This window comes from Genypterus blacodes, unplaced genomic scaffold, assembly GCF_046128005.1.
Source record: "Genypterus blacodes isolate CSIRO-AG114 ecotype Tasmania unplaced genomic scaffold, CSIRO-AGI_Gbla_v1 ptg000067l_1, whole genome shotgun sequence".
Classification (NCBI taxonomy): Eukaryota; Metazoa; Chordata; class Actinopteri; order Ophidiiformes; family Ophidiidae; genus Genypterus; species Genypterus blacodes.
Genome location: NW_027466879.1, coordinates 10,952,566 through 10,963,119, shown reverse-complemented (window position 1 = coordinate 10,963,119; position 10,554 = coordinate 10,952,566). Strand labels below are relative to the sequence as shown.

General features: G+C 44.7%; 1 protein-coding gene across 1 annotated transcript; it reads left to right on the top strand.

Annotated features, from left to right (window-relative positions):
- The first annotated feature begins 6,490 nt into the window (after positions 1-6,490).
- Positions 6,491-7,270, top strand: LOC143004708 (high choriolytic enzyme 1-like). Its single transcript, XM_076155829.1, has one exon. It carries the CDS (start codon positions 6,491-6,493, stop codon positions 7,268-7,270), a length of 780 nt encoding a protein of 259 aa, XP_076011944.1.
- The last annotated feature ends 3,284 nt before the right edge of the window (positions 7,271-10,554 follow it).

Sequence of the window (10,554 nt, the reverse complement as noted above, 5' to 3'; positions counted from 1 at the left end):
TAAAGTTTGACCTTCCCATCGGGTAACTCATATATCCAGACAAAAGTAATAAATAAAAACAAAAAAATAAACTTAATTTTTCTCATCTGTGTGATTAAGATGGTAGCAACATGAGCATGACAGCGGAGCAGCTGGTGTCCAGGCGGCAGAGCCTCAGCGCTGCACTGGGTGGTGAGGCAGCCAGACTAATGTGGCCCCAGCATCTTTACCTATCAATAAGTCATAATCTGAGCGGTGCCACTGATGGGCATCCTGCAGCCGAGGAGGAGGAAGAGGAAGAGGAAGAGGAGCAGGAATAGGAGGGAGTAGGAGAAGAAGGGAGTTGTCATGTTTAAGCACTGGAATGCCGTTGACTGTATGAGGTGTTATTAATGCCACAGGACAGTGATGATGATCTTAGATGGTTGTGCTGATTCATGCAGCTGCAGCAGTGGAGATGAAGATGAAGATTAGTGTCTAGTGTTTGTTTTTATTCATTATTTTTAATCATTATTTTTCTCCCCCCCCCCCCCCCTTCATAATCTGTTAACTTTGAACCTTTTTGCATCCTTTTAGAGTTTTTGTTTTTTATTGTACTGTTAATTGCATTGGTTTAACTTGAAATGTATATCTGCATGTGAAATCAATTTTTAAACCTTTATTGTGCCTTAAACTGTCATAAATTACAAAAAATACCATATCACAGTTTGATAGATTGATGCGACTGCCCTGGTGAACCTATACAGTATTCCACAGCCCTCTCTGCTTCGTCTCCACTGTCAGCTCAAATTATCATCCACCTCTAATTCAAACCAAAAGACAAAATATGGGCTTGTTAACAGTGAACATAATCGTCCCAGACAAAGAGACCAAAAAGCACAAATCAACACTTTCACAGCAGGAGCAGACAGAAGGCGACATCAGGGCCTGGTTGCTGAGCGAGCGAGAGAGAGAGAGAGAGAGAGAGAGAGAGAGAGAGAGAGAGAGAGAGAGAGAAAGAGAGATATCCATCTACAACCTGAGTCACATTTCATCAGTGTCCCACTCATTAAACCCACTCAACAGCTCCACTTTCACAGCCAAACATGCAACAAGGCTTCAGAGGACTTTTATGAGCCTGCATGTGACGTCAGCAACACAGGAAATGAGTGTGTGTAGAGTTACATCCCCCGTCTGTGTGTTAGTAAGCCTCCAGATTACTTTTGCATTCAATATTTGCCTCTTATAGCCATATTTACTGTGTCTTTTGTGTCTCAGTCGCTCTACTCAATCCCCAAGTCCAGCTGTTTCCATGATAAACTGACCCCCGCATATTAAACAGACCCCTAGGTGGCGCTGTTTCATACAGTCACATTTCCAACGGTGACTGTAAGTTCCTCTCTGGTAAATTTCTTGTGTTTGTGGCTGACATGCAGAAAAATGTTACATTTGACAAAGATCGTGAGGAGCAGTGTGTTCATCTGAGTATTCATCAGGTTCATCAGAAGCCATGGAAACACACGCAGACATGTAGAGAACAAGCAAACTCCGGATGATGGCACAATGGCTGCAAATAGCACGGAAATAACGAAAAGAAGCAATCAATACCTGAAATACACTGCAGGTCCACGTGCAAGTGTGTGTAAGATGATTCACTTTATTAAATATTGCATATTTAAATGTCACCACAGAGGATTGTTTAAGACATTAAATGAAGCTTAACCCACCCTCTCTCTCTCTCTCTCATTCTCTCTCTCACTCTCTCTCTCTCTCGCTCTCTCCCGCTCTCTCTCTCTATCTATCTATCTATCTATCTATCTATCTATCTATCTATCTATCTATCTATCTATCTATCTATCTATCTATCTATCTATCTATCTATCTGATCACTCAGAAGAGGAGCATTAACTAACACAGCCCCCCCCCAACCACCCACACACACACACACACACACACACACACACGCACACACACACACACACACACACACACCCTCCCCTCCTCCCCTCCCAGCATCCCCTGCTGCTGTTGTTGGGGTGGTCTCCGCTTCTGCTGTCACCAAGCTGCTGGTCTTTCAGCCGTCCCACACTCCCTCCCCTCTTTCTTTCTTTTTTTCTTTTTTGCCGCTCTCTCTCCCTCTCTTACACCCTCCTCCTCCTCCTTGCTTCTTTGCAGAGGCGTCACGAGATTACTGAAGCAGTGCTGACATCTCTATCAGCCTGACCTAACACTCTGCCCTTATCCCTCCCTCCTCCCTCCTCCTCTATCCCTCCCTCCTGCTATCTTCTCTCCTCATCCTCCGCTCTGTGACCCATCGCACTCTGGGATCTGCAGCCCGCCGTTAAACGTGTAAAAAAAACCTGTGAAAAACAAAAAGAAAGAAAACTGCAGCTGACAGACGCGAGGAAAACGCTCTTAAGTCTCCAAACCTGTACTTTTAATTTAGATAGAGGCGTATTAACAGCAGCTCTGCGCGTCTCCTCATCAACTCACACAAACGTTTGCAGGGGAATTCAGGGGTCACTTAACATCAACGTCAATCATGCAGCTACAGTATGTGTGTGAATCTCACACTTCTACACACATTCTGCTCCATCTGCTCACCTGTCTTCATTTTTAAAGTCATCGGTGGAATAAAGCCAAAAATATACTGACAAGGGTTTGTAGGTTTGTTTGTGTTTGTTTAATTCTCGCTCAGGTTTTGATTTGACTTGGACAAAACTCTGTGGAAGTGTGTGCCACAGCTCATTAACGAGGCATTCAAACTCTCAACAAGTGAATGAAGAAATATCAGTTCAAAGCAAAAACTCCATATTTATCTCATAATAGAGCATAAATAGGAGCATAAAGAGCCGGGGGACACATTAATCAAATTGCTGTAAAGTGACAAATAAGGCAGAAATATGCAACAATCACTAATGTATTGATGAGATGATGCTGATTCAGAAACAAGCTAAAGGTTTTGATGTATCGTTAATCATTATTAAGAAAGATGCAGAAACATCTGGTGCTGTTTCTTCCTCTTTAGTACAGCATTTTAATAGAATAAGACAAATGTTGCTTGGCTCGTTCAGCCGTCGTGGATTTTTGCCTGTTTCACTCTGAAAAGTGCCAAACATAAATCAGCACAAATGTCTTCATCAGCACGATGAAGACGTTTTTGTGCAAGTGTTTTTGTGTTGCCAAATGAATCATGCACATGAATATATGATGAACATCATCATCATTGTCACATATTTATCTATATTCCTCAAGTCAAGTGCATCTTTCCCCTGAGACGACACGTTACTCATCCATACATGAAAACACAGCAGCTGATCCCGAAGACAAAACAAAGATTAACATTGACTACAGAGGGGGAAATGTATTGATAACATATTGATAACATTATGTCAGTGGGTGACTATAATAATGACATTGAAAATCTTGTATCCCATGTGTGATGTGGCTACTAGGCTTTCACACAGCACATTCATTTTAATTGAATTTATTCCTAATTAGGAGCTGAAAAAAATTGTCCCATTTCTGCTACTGTGCACAAGCCTGCTAACTACGCTGCTACATAAACAATGGCAGAAGCTACAAGCTAGCTGCATAGCCTCATAATATGTAGAAAAGGTAAATTGAACACTCGTTGTTAAACGTGACATGCGGCAATACCACTGGGACTCCTTGTTGCAGTGAAAACCTGAAACCCAATGCTAGTTTGTTTTAGCTACGCTAGTTTTAAGGAGAAATGCTAGTTGGACGCTTGCTAGGAGTGCTCTCTTGGCATGGTGATACAGAGTGGCTCGGCTGTGTGAAACAGCAGTGGATGCTCTGGTTGCCCAGATGAGCTGTTTGTTATCAGGGTCAGAGGTCATTAGAAAGAGAATAAGTGAGTGTAGAATGCAGTGACTGATCAGAACAGCGCATTACAGAGTGAGTCACTATGTCTCTGCGCTAGTATTAAAAATGAATGAGGTCTTTCTGATTGTGGCCTTTCAAAGCACGACTACTCTTGACTACTTTCCCCTTTCATAAGTTATATTGAATTTCCCCTCTGAATGGCGTCTTTGGCCGGCGGCTGCATTCATCCAATCACCCCCCAGTGTTAGCTTTGGAGATTTGTGAAGGGAATGATTCTCATCTGCAAACAAACTGCTGTTCCTCATAGAGCTCCTTCGTCTGTGCGGGCTGAGTGTTGTTATTAAGCAACTTAAAATGACACAGTCTGCGGGGGGGCATGCCAGTGGAAAGATGCTGTCCATTAGCTGTCAACAATGACCACCAACTCTACCCTCCCATGGGACTGGCAAGCAAGGCATCATCTCATCCCGAGTCTGGCTGCGAGATCACACAGGCCCCATTGTCTCAGCCAGCCCGGGGTCTTATTGTAGCAGTGCCTCTGGGAAAGGACTTGCCTTCACGTCCGTGCTGGTGAAGAAAGGCCTTTCTCTCTCTGCGGCCATGAGAACTGTAAGGGACGAATCCAGGGAAACACAGAGAGGCTACGGAGTAGATTTGGAATAGGGGCACCCCTACTTAGACGTGGAGTTTGGAGTCCCCCATCCCCAGACCTCCCCTCTCCCTCTCCCTCTGCCGGCGCTGACCTCCCTTCTCCACCTCTGTTTAATAATGCCTGGGCCTTGGTCATTATTTTGGGCAGATGGAGACGGGGGCAGCCAGTGAAAGGAGCTGGTGTCACTCCTGAGGAGAGGATGGTAGGGATGACAGAGAAGAAAAAGCGAATCAGAGAAAAGATCAAAAGCAGAAGCTCGCCTTTCACTCGCCTGAAAGCGCTAAAGAGGATAAGGAACGATCGAGCCCGGGGTCTCCTGTCCTCTCTGGCAATTAGACTCAGCTGATGGAGAGAAAGGCGTGAATGGCAGGGTTCAAGGCCCTCTCTAGGACTCACACAACGGGTAGGAGTTTTTTCCCCGACGCCTCCTTTATCTTCCTCTCCTTTCAGAGTGTCAGAAATGCAGCTGAAATATCTCTCCAAGAAGACAGCACAATCCCCAATGCCAAACCTTAATCACGGTGGCTGATGAGATTGGGGTGGGTGTGTATGTGTGTGTGTGTGTGTGGGATGGGGGGTAGGGGGGGTGGCGTTTGAGAGAGAAAACACACATTCTTTTCACAATTCATCTTTACACTTTATATGAGGCCAGAATTCAAGGGAGGCGTTCGGGTCTATGTGTGATAATTAAAGCGAACAAATTAGAGTCCAATTCTTTTTTTTTCTGACACAAAAAACAACGATATTGCATTTCTGGGGCGTAAACAATCCAACGCCAAATGAAAAACAATATCTTATTGTGTTTTTGTTTTAAGGAGAGGACTTACAGGATAAGGGCTGTTTTCATGGGATGGAGGCATCTGGACCAATACAACTTACTTGGCTTCCATTCAGGCAGTTGATTTAAATTGGAAAGAAGTAATTTAAAAACACATAAAGATGCAAAACTTGTAATTAAGAAGCATGTAACTTTCTGGAAGCTTTACTGAAGCGGTAGAATAGAATAAGCGTCGGTAAATGAGAGCTAAAGTCACTCTGATGGGGGACGGTTTGGACTGTTCCATACAATTTAGTATTCTTCTTCTTCTTCTGTTTTTTTGACTTGAGAGCTGTCATGGGCAGGGCCACAGCTTCATCTCCCATAGGAACCTATTACCATCCCCTACATATGCAAGAGTTGCAATAGGCCGTCTATCATCCTCACACAGGGACACGCCGCTTTGACCACAACTTTAACGGCTTGTCACCAAACGTAAACCTGGGATTTCAATTAAGAGAGAGAGAGAGAGAGAGAGAGAGAGAGTAGAAGCGTTATTTGGGTCATACGCAACATCATTTTAACTGTATACTGTACGTGCTGGTACTATGGAGAAGACATATCTCCACCAAGCCAAACGTGTCTTATGGCTTTAATATACTGGCCCAAAGCAAGAGAAACAACTAATAAACACATTTTTTCTGGTTTCATCATCATCATCATCATCATCATCATCATCATCATCTCAGCGATGCAGTGATTCCATTGTGCCTCACATCAAGCATAGACCCTCCTAATGATGGTCTATCATGTGAGTCATTTGCTTTTGAAGAAGCTGATGATCGCTCAGTTTTAAGAAATTCGTTTTTTATTTCTGGATCTACATGTATAACACGTTCATGGGTTTGTCAAAAAGTATTCAGATTGTTTTGTGTAAGAGTTCAAATTGATAGAGTTGAAGGTTTTACCTCATTAAAGCAGCGTTAATGCAGATGAGTCCAGTGTTGCTACATTGAGACAAAGAAAAGAAGGCAGACAAAGCAAACCGAGAGATTTGATCCCATGTTTAAAAAGAGGTGTTGTCTGTGGAGTCCTGCCCTCACAGGTTTATTTAGGCCGTGTAATCTGGACCCCTACCCTTAATCCTCCAGCAGACTCACCTGTAGAGGAGCATATAAAGATACTGCACTGAACTGAGTCAAACATCAAGCTTCAGCAGTTTGTCCTCAGCAGTTTTCCACTCAAGCTTCACAACCAGCAGATCGACCCTGAAGATGACTCCACCTGCCAGCCTGCTCCTGCTGCTGCTGCTCGGCCTCTCCCGAGCCCACTCAGAGGTCCAAGAGGACGAGGAAGAGGATGCCGATGTGGAAATCACCACCAGGATTTTGACCTCCAATAACGGCTCGAGTGAGATCCTGCTGGAAGGAGACATGACGGCACCCAGAACCAGAAACGCCATGTTCTGCTATAGCAACAACTGCTTGTGGATGAAAGCCTCCAATGGCCTGGTGATGATCCCCTTCACAGTGAGCAGCGAGTTCCCCAGCTGGGAGAGGAGGAAGATCGACTTGGCCATGCAGTCCTTCCACAGCAGCACCTGCCTCCGCTTCGTCCCCCGACAGAGCGAGTACGACTACATCAGCGTGGAGAACAGGGACGGCTGCTTCTCGTCTCTGGGCAGGGTGGGGGGCAGGCAGGTCCTCTCTCTCAACAGACGGGGCTGCATGTACCACGGCATCATCCAGCACGAGATCAACCACGCTCTGGGCTTCCAGCACGAGCAGACCAGGAGTGACCGCGATCAGTACGTCAGGATCAACTGGGAGAACATCAACCCTCAGATGGCCTACAACTTCCACCAGCAGCGCACCAACAACCTGAACACTCCCTACGACTACTCGTCCATCATGCACTATGGAAGAACCGCCTTCTCCATCCAGTACGGCCGGGACTCCATCACCCCCATCCCTGACCCTAACGTCCAGATTGGTCAGAGAAAGGGAATGTCCCGCATGGACATCACCAGGATCAACCGACTCTACGGCTGCTGAGATCCCCAGCATGGCCACTAAAACAGTGCTTCTGACATTGACTTGAAATTGTAATAAAATCAAAGAAAGATCTAGTTTCTGCAGTTCATTTATATTTCTACATATACAATACACACATTTATGCAATGGCCAATCCAAAATACCACCTTAGATGATTTATGGCTCTGATGGTTGAATACTTCACTGTCCAAACCTGTTTCATTAAAGCTGAACATGTAAATTCATTGCACAATTCATTGGATCAATCCTTTTTTTGTTCTGGGGAAGAGCAAAGTAAAAGCCCAAGCAAGACAAGGTCTGGTGGAAAATATGCATAATTTATCTGAAATATTTACTTATTCTACTATTTGTGGCATTGTGGGAGCATGGCTTTAGGGAAAAGATTCTTCATAACTTTATTCCATTGTGGAGGTCTGAGGTGAAGTCTAAAGCAAAACAAACCAGCAACAAAAGGCTGCCTGGGTCTGAGTCAGTCTTCATCTCCTCAGCGTTTCCCTCAGGCCGCCCTCAGCTCTGCGTCGCCTCAGGCTCTCCTGGATGGAGGTCTTTGATGTCGGCCGGCTCGGGAAGACTCGGTCGCCTCGCAGCCTCCGGGCAGCAACACAGCCGAGTACACGCCGAGCCTGTGATGTACCTGCACCCAGACTCCCGGGGGGATCATTAACACGAGCGGAGTGTGTGTGAGGGCTCTGTTAGCTGCTCAGAATTAAGCTCAGGGCTGAAATCACACACAAGCAAGTTCTGTTTACTTTCTCCCTCACTGATACCAACCAAACTGCAATATTTTGAGGAGACGATTTAACTCCTTTAGCCTGCAGAAGCTGATATGAATTGTATATTTTCTACCTTCTTTAACAGGTTTTTCTTTGCTGATTCTAACTGCTGATTCTAAGCAATCAGTTTGAGCTGTTTGGTCAATACACACATAATGATCCTAATGAAAGATGGTGGCCAAAGTGGGACCCAACTTAACCACTGGTGAGGGTCAAACTGTACAAACACCACATTCTTACGTGCTTGCTGTGTGTGTGTGTGTGTGTGTGTGTGTGTGTGTGTGTGTGTGTGTGTGTGTGTGTGCGCGCGTGCGTGCGTGCGTGCGTGAATGTCCCATCAAAACTGAACGTGATCCAAACTACGTTGCACAAGATCAATCATCTCTCTCATCTTCTCGTTCATGAAAATCATTATAACTCAGTGCAAAAAGCTGTCAAACTAAATTATGAGCTGTAAAAGTCTCAAGAAAGCGCTACTCAACAACATTGTTATTTGGGAGGAATTTATTCAGTTTTCCACAGCAATCTTCTATCTTATTCTATTTTTAAATCTTTATCTCCGATGCATTTTGCCAGTGTTTACAATATTCTTCTTGTTTATTCAACGGTTGATTTAAAGTCTTATGCTGCGTTCAAGTGATGTTGGAAATTGGGTAACACAAAATTCACAATTGAAATTGTTGTGTCGTTGGAGATCATTTATCAAGTTTATTTATCTTTCAACGACGTGGACCCCCATCGTTGAAAGATAAATAAACTTGATAAATAAAATAAAACTGATGCGTTTCTGTTCTTGTTCTGACAGTAAACACAACACCACAGATAATTCTATGTGTTTGTATTTACTCTTCTGCACCTTCATGCTGATAATTGTTCTGCCTTGTCTCCGCAGAAGTACTTGGACGTACTGAAGTCTACGTACCACTTGACTGTAAGAGTAGCACTTTACCTCCTATAAGTACTCCAACGCATTAATCTACAAAGTAACAATGTACTACAGCTTCAATAATCAATATCTCCGTCAGAGGTGCGCTGGAGGAGAAGTAGAAAGTGTATAAGAAAAAAATACTCGAGCGAAGGACAAGTACCTGGAGGAATGTCAACGGCAGAGCGAGCGTGACGCCTCTTCACAATGACACCGCTTGCTCACTGGCACTACGGCAGAGCTTTATAATGTGGGAGTCACATGCACGCAGCTGTATTTCCTCAGCGTGCGGAGTTATAACAAGTCTGTGGAGACCGATCACACACTGTATTTGTGGCTAATCAGAATGCAGAATGTGCCACATCACATTAGCCGGCGTGTGTAAGTGTGTGCGTGCGTGCTTGTGTGTGTGTCCCCACGCGTGGTGAGCCGTGATTTTACTTGGTAATTCCGAGGCGTCTCGCTGCCTTATATACATATTCATGCCGAGCCTATAAGTGTCAGATTGAGATGTCCTTCGAGTGTCCTTGACAGCGGGTTATTAATATTGAATATACGTCAACATTACGGCTAGATGAAGAGATACACCGGCCATCATCTGCCACATGCGCACAACAACCAGACAAATCATCACATTATGTTCGATGCTGGCGTGGTGAAGTGTGTTTTCCTCCATAGGAAGTTTCCCCGAGTTCGTTCAATCAAGTGACGGACAGCCGGTGATGTTCTACGGGTGTAAATTGCAGCATTAGAAGGTTCAGAGCTGCTTGCACTTCTGACTCTCTGTAAATCAGTGTATGTAATATTAAAGTAAACACTGATTCGTGGCTCTCCATAAATAACATTTTAGTGCAGAATTGTGTCTGTGGTGTATTCGGTTATTTTTTTGAGTCTGTCTGGATTGAATATATGAGCTCTTTGACATATATTTGGAATTGCTCTCAATCTCACTAAACAAAACAATTACTTCAACCTTTTCAAACAACAAACACTAATTAATGCTCTAATCTAATCAATCACTTTTACGGTAATATCATGCTTAAATAGTTGATATTATGTGCAGTAAAAGCAAATTGTCTCGTGTTTCTCATTAAAGTAGATGTTAAAGTATGTTGCCTGCACACACAAACACAAACACACACACACGCACGCTTTGACTCCGCAGCCATAAATCCCTGGGTAATTCTCTCCACACTAACATCTTAGCTCGTCCGACTCCTCCTGCAGCCTAGCAGCGTGCAGTCTGGGCACCTGACGTGTGTCCTGCTCGCTGCGCCTGATGGGAGGCCGGGCTGCGGGCGTCTCGTCACGGCAGCTGAGAGGAGGTCGCCGGGTCCTGCCGCTCATGGCGACGCCCAAGGGCCATCAACACAGCGGGAAGCCGGGGCGCCGCAGAGGGGGAGGTCTCGCAAAGCCTCGCCTCGCTTCATGAAAGCCTAATGAAGAGAGAGGCCTTGATACCCGCCATCACAGCAGCAAACACATGGATCCCATACATACTGAACAGAAACCGTGCAGGGGAATGTAAAGGTGCTGAAGCCTATAAAGATACTGAATTGTGTGATCAGGAGGAATTTATTGTGGCT